The 22,093-nt window shown below is 46.5% G+C and overlaps 1 protein-coding gene across 1 annotated transcript in view; it reads left to right on the forward strand.

Moving 5' to 3' along the window:
- SUCLA2 (succinate-CoA ligase ADP-forming subunit beta) overlaps positions 1-18,843 on the forward strand; it is a 40,995-nt gene extending 22,152 nt beyond the window's left edge. Inside the window, exons 5-11 of the mRNA XM_077314263.1 lie at positions 4,182-4,310; positions 6,932-7,070; positions 10,973-11,134; positions 11,255-11,397; positions 15,580-15,700; positions 16,424-16,512; positions 17,916-18,843. Coding sequence (XP_077170378.1) covers positions 4,182-4,310; positions 6,932-7,070; positions 10,973-11,134; positions 11,255-11,397; positions 15,580-15,700; positions 16,424-16,512; positions 17,916-17,990 — 858 coding nt within the window. The 3' untranslated portion in view covers positions 17,991-18,843. The remainder of the gene's footprint in view (positions 1-4,181; positions 4,311-6,931; positions 7,071-10,972; positions 11,135-11,254; positions 11,398-15,579; positions 15,701-16,423; positions 16,513-17,915) is intronic.
- Positions 18,844-22,093: the final 3,250 nt, after the last annotated feature.

A 22,093-nucleotide genomic window follows, 5' to 3' on the forward strand; every position in this document is an offset into this window, starting at 1 on the left:
GTGTTGACCTGCCCCTTCCAATGGCCAATGATGGGCTTGGAGGGTGTGGGGAGGGGCCCTGGGTGGACATGTCCATAGATATGTTTCCCAACCATATTCTAAAGCAGGGGTAGTCAACCTGTGGTCCTCCAGATGTCCCTGGACTACAATTCCCATGAGCCCCTGCCAGCAAACGCTGGCAGGGGCTCATGGGAATTGTAGTCCAGGGACATCTGGAGGACCACAGGTCGACTACCCCTGTTCTAAAGGATTATGCCATTTCTAGGGTTTCTCGGAGCCTGAAGAATGTTTCAGGAGCTTCTCAATGGTAGAAAAGTTGAGAAAGGCTGTCCTCACCACACTTTGCAGTTCTGGGAACCTTTAGTCTTTGCAATGAGTAAGGAAACACAGTTGGAAATAAATCTCGTGCTGGAAGCGTGGATTTTAGAGGCTTTTTTCTCAGCAATTGCTATCAGACGAAACCTTCTCCCTCTCCCAGTTCGTTTCAAACTCTCACAGATTTAAAAAGCAATTTGAGGACTTTAGAAGCGTTTTTTAAAAGCGAGAGAGAAAATAACTGGGATGCGTCAATCACAGTGTGGCGCTAAGGTGTTCTTTATGGGCTTCAGGACTCTCAGACGTCACCGATTTCAGTTTTCCTGTTGCAAAACCAAATGCCCGTCTATCGCACAACATCTCCCCCTCCCTGTGCAACTCAGATTTCAATGCAAATTAAGTTTTGCATTAATCTGGGTAGTCTGAAGATCAAGAAGCATCCTTTTTTGTAGTTAGAGCACTAGATGGAGCCATAGATCCAGGCTGTGTGCTGGATGGAGTTCCTCCTTGGCTGTGGTTCCCCTCCTGCACCTTTCAATGTACCTTTTGACCCTAAACACTAAAAAAAATGCATTAATCATCACCAGTAGGGAAGTTAAACTATCCAAAGATGCATAATTAATTTAAAAAACAGTTTTCAATCCCAATTATCTGGGTTTTATTATGATGGACCTATGTATGCAAATAATAAATAAATAGAGTTGGGAGCCCATCTAGTCCAACCCCCTGCTCAATGCAGGATAAGCTTAAAGCATCCTTGACAAGTATCTGTCCAGCCGCTGCTTGAAGACTGCCAGTGAGGGGGAGCTCGCCACCTCCTTAGGCAGCCCATCCCACTGCTGAACTAGACTCCTAGAATCCTAGAGTGGGAAGGGGCCATCCAGGCCATCTAGTCCCACCCTCTCCTCAGTGCAGGATCAGCCTCAAGCAGCCAGGATAAGCATCTGTCCAGCCGCTGCTTGAAGACTGCCAGTGAGGGGGAGCTCGCCACCTCCTTAGGCAGCCCATCCCACTGCTGAACTAGACTCCTAGAATCCTAGAGTGGGAAGGGGCCATCCAGGCCATCTAGTCCCACCCTCTCCTCAGTGCAGGATCAGCCTCAAGCAGCCAGGATAAGCATCTGTCCAGCCACTGCTTGAAGACTGCCAGTGAGGGGGAGCTCGCCACCTCCTTAGGCAGCCCATCCCACTGCTGAACTAGACTCCTAGAATCCTAGAGTGGGAAGGGGCCATCCAGGCCATCTAGTCCCACCCTCTCCTCAGTGCAGGATCAGCCTCAAGCAGCCAGGATAAGCATCTGTCCAGCCACTGCTTGAAGACTGCAAGTGAGGGGGAGCTCGCCACCTCCTTAGGCAGCCCATCCCACTGCTGAACTAGACTCCTAGAATCCTAGAGTGGGAAGGGGCCATGCAGGCCATCTAGTCCCACCCTCTCCTCAGTGCAGGATCAGCCTCAAGCAGCCAGGATAAGTATCTGTCCAGTTGCTGCTTGAAGACTGCCAGTGTGGGGGAGCTCCCCACCTCCTTAGGCAGTTGATTCCACTGCTGAACTACTCTGAATTCCCCCCCCCCGATATCTAGCCAGTACCATTCTACACATACTATACGATGCGATAACATTTATTATATATAGCCAAAGGCCATTACAAAGCATAATTAAAACAATATGGTACAAATATGAATAAAACAATATTTCTCCAATATTGTGTACATAAAATTTTAAGCATGGGCTACTGAGTTACCTCTTGTGGCGCAGAGTGGTAAGGCAGCGATATGCTGTCTGAATCTGTCTGCCCATGAGGTTGGGAGTTCAATCCCAGCAGCCGGCTCAAGGTTGACTCAGCCTTCCATCCTTCCGAGGTCGGTAAAATGAGTACCCAGCTTGCTGGGGGGTAAACGGTAATGACTGGGGAAGGCACTGGCAAACCACCCCGTATTGAGTCTGCCATGAAAACGCTAGAGGGCGTCACCCCAAGGGTCAGACATGACTCGGTGCTTGCACAGGGGATACCTTTACCTTTACCTTTACTGAGTTACAATAAGAATAAAAATGGTTTATCAAGGTGAAGACTTCTGTAAAAATGCTTTGGCACAGATCTTCCTGGCGGCCAGAGCAAAAAGTGCCACCCTATATGAAATATAGGGGTCGACATCAGATAACAGATAGGTGACTTTGTCAAAATCAGAAATGGGGTATGAGTTCGGTAATAACTTGGCAAGGAATTTGACCCTGGGTTCCAAGTACAAGGGACAAGCCAAAACATAGTGGGGCAGTTCCTTCACAGATGAATTTCCACATATACACAGGCGTTGGGCTGTGGGTATTTGGAGATATCGCCCAGAGAGCATGACTAATGGCATCGTTTCAAACAGCAGATGATGTTAGGGTTGTTCTAAGATTACGTGTCCATTCTACTCAGTTTAATTACTGCGGGACTTATCCTCTGCTGCCAACAGAAACCTTTCCCTGCCCTCTTCCAAGTGACAACCTTTCAGATACTTCAGTAGAGCAGTCATGTCCTCTCTCCACCTCCTCTTCTCCAGGCTGAACATTCTCTTCAGCCTTTCCTCACAGGGCTTGGTCCCCAGGCCCTGGATGATCCTCGTCACTCTCCTATGGACCCTCTCCATTTTGTCATCCTTTATGGCCTCCAGAACTGCATGCATGACTCCCAGGTGCTCACAAGGCCTCAGAGCTGAGAAGGGAAGCCAGGAGTCCTGATGTGCTCCATAGGCAATTCCATGTAAAAGTCAGTGGTAGCTGTGAGAGAGAAGCCACAAGAGTTGGGAATTCCTTGGAGCGGGCAAGGTAGAATAAAGCCTACACACCTGTTCTGCCACACAAGCCAATTTCAGAATGGAATCAGATGTGTGGTTTTTGGAACAGAGCCCAGTGAGAAACAGGGATGTTTCTGTTAGTTTGAAAACAAGCAGCAAGGGACGTGTCTCCCACTTGAAAGGTCGTGGCATTATGAGAACATCTTTTATACTCAGCATCATCTAGAGCAGCCTTCTTCAACCATTTGACTGTGGAGGAACCCCTGAAATAGTTTTTGGGACTTTGAGGAGCCCTGGAAGTGATGTCAGTTAGCCACGCCCCCTACTACACCCCCACCACACCCTTAGCCCTCCTTTTGCTCACTCCTCGTGCACATTTACTACAACTCTGCCTCATGTAGGCCAGAAAGAAGAGTAGGAGCTGAGAAGACAGCCTGGACCCCCCCCCCCCCCCGTACTATGCCACTTCAGAGCTCCCGTGGATCCCCTTCAGACCTCCCAAGGACTCCCAAGGGTCCTTGGGAATCCCTGATCTAGAATAATATACACCTTATTTAATTCCTCCCCCCATGTATTTCTCCCACAAATGCACTGATGAAGACTAGGGCTGTGATATTTATTGGACCAGATCCAACAACTTCTTCCTGCAAAGAGTGAAGCTTTGCCCTGGTAGAAGAAAGCTCTTCACGTAGTGTAAAGGAGGTGCCAAGATTCTTTATTTAAAAGTTGTTTTCTCAAGTAAACTCACTCTGTATCCCCCACTCACCCATTCTCAAAGAGTTTTTAGATTGAGACATGCCTTATAAACTTTAAACAATGGTAACAATTAACGAACAGAGATATCTCATTTGATTGTGTTGTGGCTTTCCCAACAATGGACTGGATATTTGGGGTTATTTTGGATAGGCTATATTTAGAAGACATTTTGGAGTTGCAGCAAGCAAGATTGTGTCTTCTGTATCCAGGACTGAATTAAAGGGTTTCTAAATACCCAAGCCTAGAAGCTAGTGTTTATATATTCAATGGATGAGTTACTCCAATTTATGTTGCTTGGCGCTTCTGTGCAATTTTTTTGTCTTTTCTGTCCTAGGGCCCTGTGCTAATTGGCAGTTCTCAAGGTGGTGTCAATATTGAAGACGTGGCAGCAGAGAACCCTGATGCAATAGTTAAGGAGCCTGTTGATATCGTGGAAGGCATCAAAAAGGAGCAAGCCGTAAAGGTACTGAAAAGTGTACCCTTGCCTACGGATTCCTCCAGATCGCTCCATGATAAACCAAACACAAATAACATGAAGAAGAAGAGTTGGTTCTTATATGCCACTTTTCTCTACCCGAAGGAGGCTCAAAGCAGCTTACAGTCACCCTCCCTTTCCTCTCCCATAACAGACACCCTGTGAGAGAGGTGAGGCTGACAGAGCCCTGATATTACTAAAGAGGAAGAAGAGTTGGTTCTTATATGCTGTTTTTCTCTACCCAAAGGAGACTTATATTCGCCTTCCCTTTCCTCTCCCCATAGCAGACACCCTGTGAGGTGGGTGAGGCTGAGAGAACCGTGATATTACTGCTCAGTCAGAACGGCTTTATCAGTGCTGTGGCAAGCCCAAGTTACTTGCATGTGGGGGAGTGCAGAATCAAACCCGGCTCACCCGATTAGAAGTCCACACTCCTAACCACTACACCAAGCTGGCTCTCTTGTGCAGATTTCAACACACCAAACTGAGGACATTCCAGGAACAGTCCTTTTGGGTAGTGGGGGGCATGCAGGATTGGAAAGTGACAGATTGGGAAGTTGCCATCCTCCGGGTCGTCAAGAAGCAAAGGAACTGGCAGGCAGGCTTGTCTAGTGCAAATCTTATCTCTTTACGTCTGAGTATACACTTCTCACAGTGCAAGCAATGCTTGTAAATATCCAGTGGAAAAATTGAAAATTGCCAAAACATGCGCTGGTTATATATACCATGTTTTCAATGCTTTCCTCAGCAGCAATTTGTATAAATCCTGAAGTATTTATGGCTGTTACGAAGTTGCTAGTAGCACTCTATTAGCGAGGAGTTACTACGCTCAGTGTAATGCAGCGGGGGGCAGAATATCTAGTGGAGTCTCAAATGTCCTCAGAGAAACCAAACACATGTCCTTTTTGATCAACCCAACGAATTACACACATCAAACTATGTACGTTCCAGGAACAGTCCTTTTGGGTAGTGGGGACATGAGATTGCAGAGTTGGCATCCTGCAGGTCAGGCCTGGAGATCTTCCCCAATCAGAGCTTATCCCCTGATGATGATCAGTTTCCTTGATGAGATTAGCTACTCTGAAGGCCAGTTTCTACTGAACTACACCCTTCCCCGCCCCAAGGTCCATCCCAAATCCCCAGAGATTTCTCCATCTGGAGTTGGCAACCCTAGCCACCAGAACCCCTTGGTGGTATCTGCTTGCCTGTCAACAGAGTTCCCTCCCTCCCTCCCCAGAAGTCTCAGCAGGTTAGCTTGCGTCGAGCGTATTGCTGTGTGACAAGAACAAGCGGAAATGCAAATGTGATGTTCAAACGGGACCCGCAACAAAGTGTTGCCAAGCGTTACGCAATCATGCACATGTTTGAATCTGTGTGCAGTGGAGCTTGCCCCTGTTAATTATGCATCGGATAGGGAAAGCAGCTGTCCTGTCAAACGTCAGCGCAACGATCTTTAAAGGGACACGTTTCCCCCCAGGGCCGCTTTTGTGAAGAAGAGGGAGGAGGTCGTCAGGGGCTGCTCCTTCTCCCCTCCCCTTCCCAGCAGCAGCCCTCTGGAGAACTGTCCCTTTAAAGCACTTACGCAGAGGCTTGGGTTTTTTTTTGGGGGGGGGTGGTTTGGTGCAGCAGGTGCCCTCCAGATTCTCAATCTTCAGGCAAGCAAACTGGCTTAGAGTCCCTTAGCACTACAAACCTGCTTAAAGTAAAACGTCCCTAGTTTTTCACTTAGCAGCATACAGTTAGTGAGCCTCTTGTGGCGCAGAGTGGTAAAGCGGCAGTCATGCTGTCTGAAGCTCTGCCCATGAGGCCGGGAGTTCAATCCCAGCAGCCGGATCAAGGTTGACTCAGCCTTCCCTCCTTCCGAGGTCGGTAAAATGAGTACCCAGCTTGCTTGCTGGGGGGTAAACGGTAATGACTGGGGAAGGCACTGGCAAACCACCCCGTATTGAGTCTGCCATGAAAACACTAGAGGGCGTCACCCCAAGGGTCAGACATGACTCGGTGCTTGCACAGGGGATACCTTTTCCTTTACTTAGCATACAGTTGTGACCCCCCCCCCCCCAACTTGTTCATAGGGGACTGCTTCTGCTGCTTCCGCATGTATCTCCAGTGAACTGCTGTATTATTAGAGATGGCCGTGATTTTATGGTCTCTACTTTGGTTTGCTACTGTAGCCTTGTTCAAATGCCTGTCCCTGTCAGGCAAATCTATCACTCCATTATCCCAGTTTATGTTTGATGCTGGCTGTTACGATCTGTTCTTAACTATTAAAATAATGTTATGAGTCTGATAATCTTCTCTTATTGTTCAAACATTTTGATGTATGGTCTATTCTACTGGTTCTATGCACACCCCCCCTAAGACGTCATAGTGAGGGGTGCTATACAAATTGAATGAATAAATAAAATGTTACAGTGACTGCACATCTAGCCCACATGTATGTGTGCGCATAAGAATGTAAGGGAAGCGCTGTCACAGGTTTTGGCTATAAGTGAAACCAGATTAGATGTATAGATCATAGGCTCCATTGTACTTTTGTTGAATACTGAAACGTAACGTGGGAATGACTCATGAGATTTTCCCTTCCACTTTTTTTTTCCTGTTCTCAGGTGGCTGAAAAAATGGGCTTTCCTGCAAACTTAATAGATGAAGCGGCTGAAAATATGATTAAGATATACAATCTCTTTATTAAATTTGATGCCACAATGGTAGAAATTAACCCCATGGTTGAAGATGCGACAGGAATTGGTAAAGTAACTTACTGCCTGATAGTGATTTTGAAAACTGAGATGTGGGGGGGGCGGGGGGGGGGGCTTGTAACTGGGTGCAGTCGTTCTGGTGCTGAGCTAAATCCTTGGTGAAAATCTGTTTCAAAAAATGCACCTGGAGATCCGACCATGCCGTCCGCTGATCTGGAAAGGCAGTTTTATGCCACATATTTCTGTGCAACCCGCTGAATGCATTTGGGGTTTCTGGCAATGGCTTGTGGCGGAAAGTGCCATTCAAATTGCGTCCAACTTACAGCGGCCCTGTAGGGCAGTGATCCCCAACCTTTTTATCACCAGGGACCGGTCAACACTTGACAATTTTACTGAGGCCCGGGGAGGCCCTTTTTTGCTGAGGGACGCCGCTGCCGCCACCTGAGCCCCTGCTCCACTTGCTTTCCCATCGGCGCCACTGACGCCCTGCCTTCCACTGGGGGGGGGCGCTGCCAGCAGCAGCTGCGCAGTGACAGGCTGAGGGGGAGCCCCAGCGATGGCGGCCACTGGAGACCACCAAAGGTGAGCCGGCAGCAAAATGGCAGGGCAGCCCCTAAGGCAGCAGTCGGGAAGAAGGACGAGGAGGAGCCGTGGCCCGGTACCAACTGATCCAGGGACCAGTCCCGGTCCCTGGACCAGGGGTTGGAGACCACTGCTGTAGGGTGTTCCAGGCAAGAGGTGAACAGAGGTGTCTTGCAGTTGCCTGCCTCTGCATAGCAACCCTGGAATTCCTTGGTGGTCCCCCATCCAGGGCTGACTCTGCTTAGCTTCCAAGATACGATGAGATCAGGCTATCCAGGGCCATCCAGTTCAGGGTTCTTGGTGTGTCAGAAATCTCAATTTGTTGTGACACTTGGACTGCATGGATGACCATTATGCTTTTTATTTCTTGCTTGCAAACTGGAATTCCAAATCCCTGTTCGGTCTGAACTTATTAAGGAGGATCACACTGCAATTAATTCATCTGTTTTGGCAGCTGCAACAATCATGCTTTGCTTTTCCTTGAAGTCTTCTATCTATGAGCAATACACATGGGGTGGAAGGTGGGTGTGGCACCAATAATAACATTTAGAATTGGCTCCCCTCCACAAGGACACCCCTCCCACCCACCCCTGCTCTGGAAAACCAACGTCCAGAAATCAGATCAGGAAATAGTAACATCAATTAATAATATGTACCATTTTGATGTTGTTGTTAGCTGCGAAGTCGTGTCCGACCCATCGTGACCCCATGGACAATGATCCTCCAGGCCTTCCTGTCCTCTACCATTCCCCGGAGTCCATTTAAGTTCGCACCGACTGCTTCAGTGACTCCATCCAGCCACCTCATTCTCTGTCATCCCCTTCTTCTTTTGCCCTCGATCGCTCCCAGCATTAGGCTCTTCTCCAGGGAGTCCTTCCTTCTCATGAGGTGGCCAAAGTATTTGAGTTTCATCTTCAGGATCTGATCTCCTCTAGGACTGACCGGTTTGTTCACCTTGCAGTCCAAGGGAAATATTGTTGACTTCCCCAAGCTGGCTATGCCAGGAAGGGTGGTGAATGAATGAATGAATGAATGAATGAATGAATGGATGGATGGATGAATGAATGAATGAATGAATGAATGAATGAATGAATGAATGAATGAATGAATGAATGAATGAGCCTTCAGAGTAACTTAGGCCATGTTTCCTTAAATCAGAGGTTTTCTGCCTGTGGCTTAGTGTGGTACCAAATATGGCTGTTTTAAAAACAACATAAAATCTTTACATTAAAGTTGAAAACTTCAGCCACAGTAATCTTAGGAAATCTTAAAGTGTGACCATTATTCTGGCACCTGGCTGTTTAGCTTAGAGTTTAAGGCCAGAGGGAGTAGGTGGAATGCTAGAATAACCAGTAAGTGAGGCAGAAAATCTGGGACGACTAAAGCGCTTCTTAGAAATCCTTGACAAAAAGGGAAACATCAGAGGTGTGTGTACATTTCCTAGTAGTCCAAATGCAAATTATGTGCAAATTTATGCCAGTACACTAAAACATTGGCACTCCTGGGTTTAATGAGAGAGCTTATTAATAAAGGTCTTGCAACAACCAGTGGGCAGAAATGATAGTTAACAAGCATGTTAATAATGAGTAAAGTTGTATAATTTCAGTTATGTTTCGCATGCTAGTTCTGTATTGATCTCTTCCTCTGATGTAGTTTGGTCTTGAGTTAGGGGAAGGGGGTTGTCACCATTTTACAGATTCAGTTTTGGTCCTGGTTTTTTGTGCATGTTAGGCTTAAGTCTTAAAACCTCCCAGTCATATTCTTTTAGGGTTTTGCTTCCCCCTTTCCTTTATGAATATGGGGTAGTTTTGTGAAGTGAAGGAATTAACCTGATTCCTGTTAAATGAAAGTACTTGAGCGGATTGCAACTGGGCTTCTAAAAATGTGCTAGAAGAAATGTATAGTTGGGTCATAGGGCAGAGCTGTGTCACCTTGGGGAGCAGGTGGGAGGAATGCCACTTGAATTTTTTAATCTCCCTGCCACTCTTTTTCCAGGTTGTGTATTAGCCCAGAAAGGTTTGAGCCTAGCCCAACTCTCTGCTTGAAGGGTTTTTTAAAATCTTTTAATTCCTCCCTCTGCTGTCTGAAATGAGTCCTTATTGGTTTGTGCCATGTGCTGCCGTCAGCTCCTTGGGGAGGTCCCGTGGGATTGGCCACGCGGTGTGGCTCCCATACACTGCCGCTTGATCCATGCCACTGCCATTCTCTCCTCTTCTTGAGGGAGAAGCTATGGCTCAGGGAAAGGGCCTCTGCCTTGCATGCTGAAGGTCTTGTGTTCAATCTACCACATGCCCAATTAAAAAATAAAAAGACCTGAGACCCTGGACAGCCAGTGCTAGCCTGACAGGCAATATTGACCCTGATGGACCAGTTGTCTGATTCCGTTTTAGCAGCTTCATTTGTGCCAGAACATAATTCTATTCAATGACTTATTGAAGGCTTTCACGGCTGGAGACAATTGTTGATGGCATTCTGGACTTTGTGGTCTGGTCATTTTCGTCCCTGGTGCTTTGCCAGTAAGTGTGGCTGGCGTCTTCAGAGGTAGGACATGGCATGGCAGGGACCTTTCTGTGCCAACCTTTTTGCATCCAGTTGAGCATGAAGAGATTCCCTTGTTGTCATATCCTACCTCTGAAGATGCCAGCCGCAGTTACTGGCAAAATGTCAGGGACTAAAACTGGCAGACTACAGGGACACAACCTGGAAAATCGAACACAACTATTTATTATTTTTACTTTTATTATTATACGACAAATAATATTTCTTGCCCACCCTTTCTCTTCAGACTCAGGACGGGGTACATCATAATAAAGCATACAGCAGAATAAAATATGCATATGTATAAATATATAAACAAAGCACACCATAAAATTTAAAAATCTAAAACAATTCTGTTCTTCATTGCCTGTTCTGGAATTACAGTAGTAAGACATTTTCTAAATTCTAACTCTAAATTGACCAACCTTTGCTTTAAGGAGCATAAAGGTAAAGGTATCCCCTGTGCAAACACCGAGTCATGCCTGACCCTTGGGGTGACACCCTCTAGCGTTTTCATGGCAGGCTCAGTACGGGGTGGTTTGCCAGTGCCTTCCCCAGTCGTTACCATTTACCCCCCAGCAAGCTGGGTACTCATTTTACCGACCTCGGAAGGATGGAAGGCTGAGTCGCCCTTGAGCCGGCTGCTGGGATCGAACTCCCAGCCTCATCGGCAAAGCTTTCATTCTGCATGTCTGCTGCCTTACCACTCTGCGCCACAAGAGGCTCTTTAAGGAGCATAAACGAGTTAAAAATAAGTCAGATTTTCCTTCGCGGAAGAAGCAAATATTCTCAACGGTAAGAGTCTAAACTCCGTTTGCTTGCCTCCCAAAGTGATGTGCATGGACGCAAAGATAAATTTCGATAGCAACGCGGCTTATCGTCAGAAGCAAGTATTCGGCTTGCAGGACTGGACCCAGGAGGACCAGAGGGACAGGGATGCAGCCAAGTCAGACCTCAACTACATCGGGTTAGACGGAAACATTGGCTGTCTGGGTACGTAGGTCGGGGGACATGGAACCGGAGAGCTCGAGGAGAACTGTGGCGGAGACCTGGGAGAATGATTCTCAGCATTGTCTGTCTCTCTTTCCTCCCCTCCTTCCCCCCCACCTTCAGTGAACGGGGCTGGGCTGGCCATGGCCACAATGGACATAATTAAACTTCACGGAGGCACTCCAGCAAACTTCCTGGATGTTGGAGGCGGTGCCACAGCCCAGCAAGTAACAGAGGCGTTTAGACTTATCAATTCCGATAAAAAGGTAAGACCACCTTGCCTGTGTAAAGGTTGTCCTCCGCGTGAGTTCATATTTATGGCTTTGGCGCTGAAAGGCTGCCTCAGGCATGCAAAGTTATGTAAATCTGGGGACACTGTTCCCCAGTATCATGTCTGCATTGGCCACTGGAGGCTTTCAGTAGTGAGTAAGCAATGTTGTTTTCATACTCATGTATTAAAGCAGGGGTAGTCAAACTGCGGCCCTCCAGATGTCCATGGACTACAATTCCCAGAAGCCCCTGCCAGCATTCGCTGGCAGGGGCTCCTGGGAATTGTAGTCCATGGACATCTGGAGGGCCGCAGTTTGACTACCCCTGTATTAAAGGGAGGGAAACTCTGGGATCCTTTCATCGTAGTGAATATTTCATGGTATTCCCTACCTGTTCAATCCATTGCATAGGATCAGGTGATTGACAGTACACTTGGGAAAGTAATGTTCTTTTTTGTTGCCACTGGCTAGTCCCAACCTTTTTGCATCCATGGACACCTGAAGACTCAGGTCAATGGCACGGTCACATAATGGCTTCCACCATAAGGGGAGACGGTCACAAAGAGCTGCTGCAGGAGCCGGAGCCTGCTGCAAATGGTCAGGAATTAACTCTATATGTAATTCTAATAGCAACTCTTTGATATTTCTGGTGGAAGCTGGATTCGACAGGATGCCTTTTAATCTGCTCAGCCAGTCAGGAGCACTGCTGGACAAAAGCCCCACTGAGCCCCTCCCATTTTCTAAAAGCACTTGGCAGGTGCCATGGTACCTCTCGCGGCACATTGGGGTCCCCTGGCCTAGCCCATCCCTACATGATGTCTGTTGTCAGCCAAAAGTGGCAATCAGTACCAGTCTACCACTTTTTCACTAATCATGAAGACCTTTCAACAATATGCTGAGCCTATGATTGGTCCTCACTGGGGGACATGCCCCCAGTAGGGTGATGGCACTCCCCTACTGAGGGCCAATTTGAGGGTCTTCTCTGCCCCCCCCCCTATGTCACTTCCTGGCACTTCCCATGAGGAGGAAGTGCTTGCAGGGGGTATACTGGGAAGCTATACAGCCTCACTCCTCCACGGCCATGGCACCAGGAGAGCTGCAGGGGATGCTGTCTGGCTACATGTCACTGCCCTGGGCAGCCTACCTTGCTGGCATGTCCACCCTGGTGTGTGGGGATCCCTAATGCCCTCCCTCTGCCTTTCTACAGCCCATTTTCAAAACAGGCTTTCCTACTAGTGTAATATTTTGTTAACATTACTGTTTCCTTTGCTGGGCTTCTCAGGCTTTGGATTTGCTTCCTCTATTGTGGCACAGCTTTTGGAAAGAGCACAGGTGCTCAGACACTAATTCAACTTTGAGGGTTCAAGCACAAACTTGATAGGTCCCTTTCTGAGGCTCCCGGGCTGTGTTTGTGTGGTACTGTGCATGCTGTAAAGGGGAACTTCAACGTCGTTTTGCCACTTCTGGCTCCTCCCCCCCCCCCTTCTAGCTTGAGAGAATGTAAAATCATATACACACATTTGGCCTTTACTTTCTCCATTGTGCAGTTAAGTCTAGGCCCCCAATGCCAGGCAGTTTCTCAGAAGGTCATGGGAAGCCTCTTCTCCTGATCCATAATTGAGGGAGAGGTTCTGAGTAAATAACAGCTGACAGTTGGACTAGATCTCTCAAGACCAGGGGTAGTCAAACTGCGGCCCTCCAGATGTCCATGGACTACAATTCCCAGAAGCCCCTGCCAGCGAATGCTGGCATCTGGAGGGCCGCAGTTTGACTACCCCTGCTCAAGACCATTCCCTCCCCCCCTTACATCACTAACTTTTTCTTGCTGAGTTTGCAAGCTAACTGAGACTTCAAGCCCCATTCAGCTGTCAGTGAACTCTGCTGAGAGTTACTTTAATCTTAGAAAGTAAATCAAATTGAAACAGTTGCAGAAGAGTTAGATTAATTGCTTTTTAATAGGCTTTAAGAGACGGGCCTTATTTTTGCTATATCAGGTGTAGCTCATATGAATGTGCCGGCTGGTTTATTTGCACTTGTGATTATCTCGCGTTTGGTTAAGAACCAATCACTTTTAGATAAGAATCACATGATTAGGATAGGACAGAGAGATGATAAGCAAATAAGATTTCTCTGGATGGAAGTCTCAGAAGAAGATTAGGTGAGATTCCTGGGGGCATGAATGGGCTTCATAATAATCCCTAAAAGCAGTGAAACGAAACCCCTCCCAAACCTGGTTTGTTTTTTAAAGTATTACTCATTATGCTATGATTAGCAATGCTAGGAACTTTGATAATTTTAGCATTTTTTTTTTTACGTTAATTGTAGGGTTGATTTGCACATACTTGTATTTCCTATTCTTCTGCCAGACTTGTGGTTGGGGCAGGAAATTAACACAGAGAAGATGCTGGCCCCCCCTGCTTGTAACACAACCATACAGCACCCACAACACACCAGCTGCCCTCCAAATGGAGTTCCCCTCTAAAAGGTTTAATGGGGGTGGTTTAATAATATAATTTCATTAATATATTTTCATTTAAAGCGTTTAATAACTGTTTATCAGTGTAACTTGTACATGCCTTGTTGTTACCCGCCCTGAGCCAACCGGGAAGGGCGGGCTACAAAAATAAAGTTATTCATCTTTATAAAAATCTCTGCAGCTTTTCAGTGCTGTCAAGTTTCAGCTGAAAACCCCATAGAGCAAGGGTAGCCAAACTCTCCAGATGTCCAATAAAATCAGAGTCCAGTAGCACATTTAAGACCAACAAAGATTTATTTGGGGCGTGAGCTTCCGAGTGCAAGCACTCTTTGTCTCGAAAGCTCACGCCCTGAATAAATCTTTGTTGGTTTCAAAGGTGCTACTGGACTCTGATTTTATTGTGCTACTTCAGACCAACACGGCTACCCTTTTGAATCTCTCCAGATGTCCGTGGACTACAATTCCCAAGAACCCCTAACAGAACATTCTGATAGGGGCTCATGGTAATTGTAGTCCATAGACATCTGGAGAACCACGGTTTGGCCTCCCCTGCTCTATGGGGTTTTCAAGGCAAGAGTTGTTTAGTGGTGGTTTGCCATTGTCTGCCTCAGCGTAGCAACCCTGGACTTCCTTCCTTCCTTCCTTCCTTCCTTCCTTCCTTCCTTCCTTCCTTCCTTCCTTCCTTCCTTCCTTCCTTCCTTCCTTCCTTCCTTCCTTCCTTCCTTCCATTCATTCATTCATTCATTCATTCATTCATTCATTCATTCATTCATTCATTCATCGCCCTCCCCGGAGGCTCTGGGCGGTTTACATAAGAACAAAGAACAATGTATAAAAACAGTCTATAAACACGTGAATAACCTTACAATAATAATAACTAATAGTTGTAACCATATAACAATATAACAATGCAACATATATAACAACATATGCAACATATATAACAATGCAACAGTATAAACAATGCAACAGTGCAACAATGCAAACAGGTCCAGAGCATATTGGTGGAATTCCGGGGGGGGCGGGGAGCAGTGGCCCTTCAATCGCTGTTGATTACGTCTGGTCTCAAGCAAACGCCTGGCGGAAGAGCTCCTTTTTGCAGGCCCTGCGGAACTGTTTAAGCTCCGTCAGGGCCCTGATCTCCCCCGGGAGCTCATTCCACCAGGTGGGGGCTAGAACAGAGAACGCTCTGGCCCTGGTCGAGACCAGGCGGACTTCTTTAGGGCCAGGGACCATTAGCCGGTTGGTGGTGGTAGAGCACAGAGCTCTTGTGGGGGCATAGGTGGGGAGGCGATCCTTCAGGTACACTGGGCCCTGACCTTGCTGGTCTCCTAACCAAGTACTAACCAGGACCTGACCCTGCTGTGTTTCCCAGATTTGATGCAATTGGTCTAGCCGGGGCCATCCAGGTCACCTGTCCCCTAGCCTGACCCGGTTCTTCACACGTTTTGTGTGCGTGAGAGAGAACGAGACAATTTAAGAATCTGGGTGTGTTTTGTCTTTCAGCCAAGTCCTGCTGGGTATAACTGGAAAGCATAAAAATTGAGGCATTAACTGTTATTGACAATGTCACATTTTGGAACATCAGGGATTCTTTGTCCAACAAAAAAGACTGTCCTTGTATTAGCAGGGAAAAGAACACGAGGAATCTTCTCTGCTTTTTTTATTAACCTTCTGTTCTTACGTGATGCTTCTCTACACAGGTGCAAGCTATTCTAGTAAATATTTTTGGCGGGATTATGCGATGTGATATTATAGCGCAAGGCATAATTATTGCAGTAAAGGATTTGGAGCTAAGAATACCTATTGTTGTACGGTTACAAGGTGAGTCCCTCCTTATCCATTTGCTGGGTCAGATTCTTTGCTTCTGCTTTCTCGCTGATCTGTCCAGAAGAAAATATTGTATGTAGTCTTTTAATGGCTGAAATAAGCTGACAGGAGACAGGCTATGTGTCCACCCAGTCATAAAATTCTTGGACAGTGGAAAGGACATTATGGTCTTAAGGAAAGTTAGCATCACAGCTGCTTTATCAAGTCCACACAATGATGTCTGTGCCATGCCTGTCCCAGAACCACAGCATCCAGTGCTACAGTACGGTTGTGTCTTGCACTGCGAGTTCTTTGAGCACCTTCGGGTGCATTTTATCCAGCCCAGGGAATTTGAACTCATCCAGTGCAGCTAAATGTCTCTCAACAACCGCTCTGTCCATGTCAACTTTACCACCCATACACTGTCTCTTGGCTACTGCCATCTCTCGATGTGCCTAAACCCTTTGACCTGTGAGAAAAAACAGATGTAAAATAGGCACTGAGCCTTTCTGCTTTCTCTGCATCCTCCGTTTGTCCATCTGCACCCAACAGTGGGCCTATTGCCTCCTTTACTTTACATTTGCTCCTCACATAACTGAAAAATCTCTTCTTGTTACAGTGGGCTTCCCTGGCCAATCTTAGCTCACTCTCAGCTTTGGCCTTTCTGATGATAGCTTAGCATCTAGCATTGATGGCTGTTACTTCCGAATCATAAAATATGAAATCTTACCTATGCAGGGACACGGGTGGATGATGCCAAAGCTTTAATAACAGCTAGCGGCCTGAAAATCCTGGCCTGCGATGACTTGGATGAAGCTGCTAAGATGGTGAGCTCCAAAGTTCTTGAAAAAACCTTTTGCCACGGCTTCCTTCTTTGGGGCGGAGGGGCTTTGCACGCTTTAGTGAATAATTGTTCACTTGTTTAAACACAGTGGCTCAGATCCAGTTAGCTGAGAGCAGAGAAGAGCTCATGGGAACCTGTCTTTGCTTCTTCCCTTCCCCTCTCTTTCTCTTCTCCTCTGGGCTTTCGAAATGTCGGGGAACTTTCAGGAACAGTATTTAAGGTGGTATCGAGGTGAGGGAAATAATCCTCCCCTGCACAAGCTTTTGTTCCATTTGCATTGGGGGGGGTGGTAGGGATTTCCCTCCCCTTTTCCCAGAAGGAGCTGCACAGGGAGGGGAAAAGAGAAAAACAAGAGGTTAAGAAACCTATTTCCTGTAGAGTGACTGCGCAGTGTTGTGAGCTAAGTGGCATTTGTTTAAGTTGACAATTGAGCTCAGTTTTCCTGACTGCCGAATCTCAAGGATGCTCATTTAACCCTAGTTAAACAGCAAGGGAGAGAGGACTTTTGGGGGGAACTTGGAGCAAAGGGGAGGGAGGTAGGAATACATGTCTCGTAGGATGCATCTCCCAGCCATACTAACACCTCTCCGTTCCAGGGTACAAGAAACTGTTAAAGAATCTGTCCCTCCCTCAAGTCTGAGAACCCTGTAAATGTATACCTAGACGTGCAGTTGCGCTTATTAGAATCAGAGGAAATGCCTTTCATAGAATCATAGGATCATAGAATAATAGAATTGGAAGGGGATCCTCCTGGGTCTTCTAGTACAACCCCCTGCATATTCTGGTTAATTCCTTGCATTTCCTGGATGCTTTAAAGCAGCTGTCCCCAACCCCCGGTCCGGGGACCGGTACTGGTCCGTGGATTAGTCGGTACTAGGCCATGGCTCCTCCTCGTCCTCCTTCCCAGCTGCTGCCTCGGGGGCTGCCCTGCCACTCTGTCACCGGCTCACCTTTGGTGCTCTCCAGCAGCCGTCATGGCTGGGGCTCTCCCTCAGCGTGGCATAGCTCAGCTGCTGCTGGCGGTGCCCCCCCAGTGGGCGGCGGGAAGTCAGGGGTGCTGGCAGGAAAGCAAGCGGTGCAGAGGCTCAGGCGGTGGCAGTGACGTCCCTAGGCAAAAGACTACCCCCCTGCCCCCCGGGCCTCAGTAAAATTGTTAAGTGTTGACCGGTCCCTGGTAATAAAAAGATTGGGGACCACTGCTTTAAAGTTCAAAACGGTCAGAACTAGGGATGTGTGTTTCCCTAGTTTAGGACTGGCTCACCTGCCTAGGTGATCACCGAAGACTCGCCTGCTTTTTTGGATGACCCCTGTGTGATTGAAGATGTCCCAGATACTTAGTTGAACGTAACAAAATAAAGTGACTTCTGCTTATGTTTTACCTTCTAGGTTGTGAAGCTCTCTGAAATAGTCACCTTAGCCAAACAAGCCCAGGTGGACGTTAAGTTCCAGTTGCCCATCTGAAGGTTCTCCAATACAGTTCTGTTCTCTTTCCTCTTCCCTTTATACATGTGTGTCTGTGCAGAGGTTTTAATGACTTGATATTTACTGTTGATATTCAGAATGTTTTACCATTCATGCGGTACTATTGTATTGGTAAGCTCCGCTCCTAAGGGCCTGCCTCTCCGGCTCACAGCGACGAAAACTGTTACTCTCGATAATGCTTGTTCATTGCCCAGGGGAACTTGATGCTGAAATTGTATTTCTTCCAAATAATAATAAAAAAAGAAAAATCTGAAGTCCACAAGGATTTTTGTATTTGTCCCAATAATGACTACGCTTGCTAGTGCATCCCAGCGCATCCCTGCAGAAGCTCACAGGCTCTTTGAAAACCGCCGATGAACCCGTAGAGAATACTACTGATTGGTAACAGAGGAATGTATGGAAATGACATTGTATATTGGAAAAAAAAGTATATTTATATTCTGCAGTACAATGAAGTTGAGCATATCACTCTATTTATGAATAATGTATTTCTTCACTCCGTGGGATGGATCCGAGACTGTTAGTGCAAGCAGAAGGGTCTCCTCAGGAGCAGCTTTTTCAGGGCATGGAGCAAAACTCCATTCTGAAAGTTGGAACAGCGCTCTCTGGATCCACTCCACACACTTTGGAAGCAAAACATGATTTGCATAGCTGTCAGTGAAATCACTACGAAACAATGTACTCTAGCACTTAGAAGTCTTCGTAACTTCTAGTACATTTAAAAGTACTACGTAGTTTTTGTACATGAACAAAATAAAGCTTATATCTTTAGTGCTGGAGCAGACGTACTAAAACTCTTCTTATAACAGTTAATAAATGTCTTTAAAAGAAATCAGCACTGTTTCTCTTTATTTAATCAGTTTGATTGTTCCAATAGAATGCCCGTTAAGCAGTTTGTAAGAATGAATAGACTTGTAATGCTTAAGAGAGTCATCTTAGAATTTATTTGGAGCATTGCATCCATTCTCAGAAAGGTTTTGTCATAGGGAAAGCAGTACCTCTGTATAAACAGGGTAGCCATGTTGGTCTGAAGTAGCACTACAAAATCTGAATCCAGTGGCACCTTGAAGACCAACAAAGATTTATTCAAGGTGTGAGCTTTCGTGTGCATGCATACTTCCTTAGGCCATGCAACAAGGATCATGAGAGTACAGGTACAAGGAGAAAGTACATTAGTAGCAAATTAGTAAAAAGCATTACAACATCCAAAATAAGCAAATAAGTCCTTTGGGTTCAGTTGTCCTTCACAAAAACATTGGGGCAATAAAAATATTAAGGTTAGTGATTAATAGATACTTTCCCAGTTGTGGAAAGAAGTAATTATAAAAGAGACTTGTTGCTAGCCCCATCCATCTGTATAAACAGATTGCTATCCGTTACAGCAAAACAGGCAGTTATTATCTTGCTCTGAAAATCAAGTATGAGATTGGATCTCACCATAGGTTGGATTCCATCCATCTAGTTGACTAATGTTGGCGGTTCTGGAAGTGCTTTAGCACCCACATTTCCAGAAATTTCCTGGCCTAGAGTTGGCGACCCTAAACTGCACACTACCCTCATCCAGAACATAAATTCAGATATCTGAGGTAGAGTGCGTGCACCCAAAATTGTAAATTAAGATATGTTACATTATTAAACTGTCTCCTTAAAAACCTTATAAAGGGGAATCCATTTCTGTTGGGTGGGTTGGTATTTCGTGGCTGGCACATGGCTATTTGGTGAGCAGGGAGGCCAGCGTTTCCTCAGTGCAAATTTCCTGGCCTTGACATACGCCTGGCTGTACATCTCTGCCTTGAAGCCTCCCCCCCCCCACTATGGAAGGTCCTGGAGTGTTCTAATCTCACCAGGAAGAGCTAATTCATGCTAATCTGTCTGTCTAATCGTATTTAACATATTTGAGAGCAGCGGCAACACTGGAAACTTGAGGATACAGCACATGCCTGAAGGTTTTGTATACCAATCCAGCTTGGAGCATCCAGCTGTTCTGCTGGCTCCTTACCAGGTGACCTTTCAGAAAGAGCATTGATCCCCCTGGCCAATTACCTGAGAAAGGAGTGGACTCAGATGCTTGGATTCTAATTGGCCTCCAGGGCAGAAACCTTCATGGATCTGCCAGCTGTCGGAGTTGGAGGATTGCCCTCCCCTTAAGGAAAGACCAAACCTGCACGCTCGTCCTCTTGGCAGCCAGCAGCTCGTCTGGCGAAGCACGGAGTCAGCAAACCCTCTATTCAGTAGGGAGAAGTTAATCCTCTCTCTTACCCTATCATCTGGCTCTTTCCATTGTGGCTTGAATTAAGGAAGAATTCCCTCCCCTAAGCTGGCAATAAATGAATATTTTATAAATGTAATTTAAGGAATTATGGTAGAGAGCCTGTGGAGAAAGGGTGGGTAACAAATATAATAATAATATTTTCTTAAATGGGGGTACTAGGCTTCCCCCCTCACACTGACAGGCCATAAAAAAAGAAGGATCATATATATGCATGCGAGTTGCAAATTTGCATACAAATTGCCATAAGTTCCTATAATAATTTTTGTATATGTGAAGCTGGTGTGTCTTTTTGAATAAATAGGGTGTGAGGAAATGCGGCTGATGTTTATCAACGATTACGTGGCCTTCAAAGCCAGGCTCGAGAAGAATATCTTTTCAGGCCTGGTCCCCAGAAAGGGGATGCTTTGGAGGAGAGGGCAGGTAGGTGGCAGCGATAAGTTACATGAGGTATTATTGATTTATTTAATGCTTCATATACCACCCCTCTCGGCTACCCATCTCGGGTGTGCTTTACAAGGTCTAAAAGTGACATATAACAATAAAACAATGATTAATAAAGATAAAACCCTGGTTAAAAACTACATAAAACCACAATTGAATGCTGCATCAATTTTGTTTACTGTCGTCAAGTTGTAGCTGGCTGATGCAGTGGGAGCAGAAGGGAGGCCCAGTATTTGCTACGGGTGTTATCTAGCTGTTATTTATTTTTATTTTATTTATTTTATTATATTTATATGCCTCCCTCCCTCTTGGTTATCTGTCTTGCCTCAAGCAAAGGCCCTGTGGAACTCGGTTTGTTCAGGCAGGGCTCTGATATAGCCCATTTGGCCCTGTCTCTGGTTGAAGCCAGCCATAATTCCTTGGGGCCAGAGATTCTTAGCCGGTTGGTACTGCTCAATCGAAGAGCTCTCTGGGGAATGTATTCAGAGTGGTGGTCCCTGGGATCTGCAGGGCCCAGACTGCATAAGGCCTTCAAGGTAAAAAAACAAAACCTTGAAATGGATCTGGAATTCAATCAGAAGCCAATGCAGCTGCCGCAATATAGGTCTTACGTGGGCTCTGCATGGTGCCTGTATGACCGTTTATGCACTGGAGGTTTCATGCCGGGCTGCAGGCTGGAGTTTTAGTCATGGCAGGTTGCCCCACCTCTTCCTGCACCCACATGGGGGAGCATTTGGCCTGGTGCACCTCATCCACCCCCTGTCTGTCCTCCTGATAGGAGGGTGGGGCAGTGAAGTTCCCAGTGCCTAAACGGTCTATGAGAAGACGGGCAGCGGTATTTTGTGCAGCAGGAAAGGAGGAAAAGGTAAATGAAACGGGATGCTCAAGGTAAAAAAGGGACGCTATGAGGTAATTGTATGGGGAGGAAGGTTAATAAAATGAGGGTAGGGAGATTGCTAGGGTAAAGTAGGTAACTGGATAAAATATAGTGAGGGATGCAGGATCTGGAGGAGACTAGGCCAGTTAGATAAGTAGGTGATTTTGTACAGGTGATTTTGTAGACTGGAGCAGGGGTAGCCAAATTGTGGCTCTCCAGATGCCTATGGATTACAGCTATGATGAACCCCTGCCAGCATGGTAGCCCTGGACATCTGGAGAGTCACAGTTCAGCCACCCCTGGACTGGGGTAACTCCCCAGGGGATTGTACGGTTGGTGAGGCAGGTAGGTAAATGAGTGATGTACATAGATGAGGCAATGGAGGTAAATCAGAATGAGAGGGAGACAAAAAATGGGGAGTTAATGGAATACAAAGGACAGCAAAGAAGATCTACAGGTAAATGTAGAGATGGAATTGGTAGGTCGGTGAGC

This window comes from Paroedura picta, chromosome 1 (assembly GCF_049243985.1).
Source record: "Paroedura picta isolate Pp20150507F chromosome 1, Ppicta_v3.0, whole genome shotgun sequence".
Taxonomy (NCBI): Eukaryota; Metazoa; Chordata; class Lepidosauria; order Squamata; family Gekkonidae; genus Paroedura; species Paroedura picta.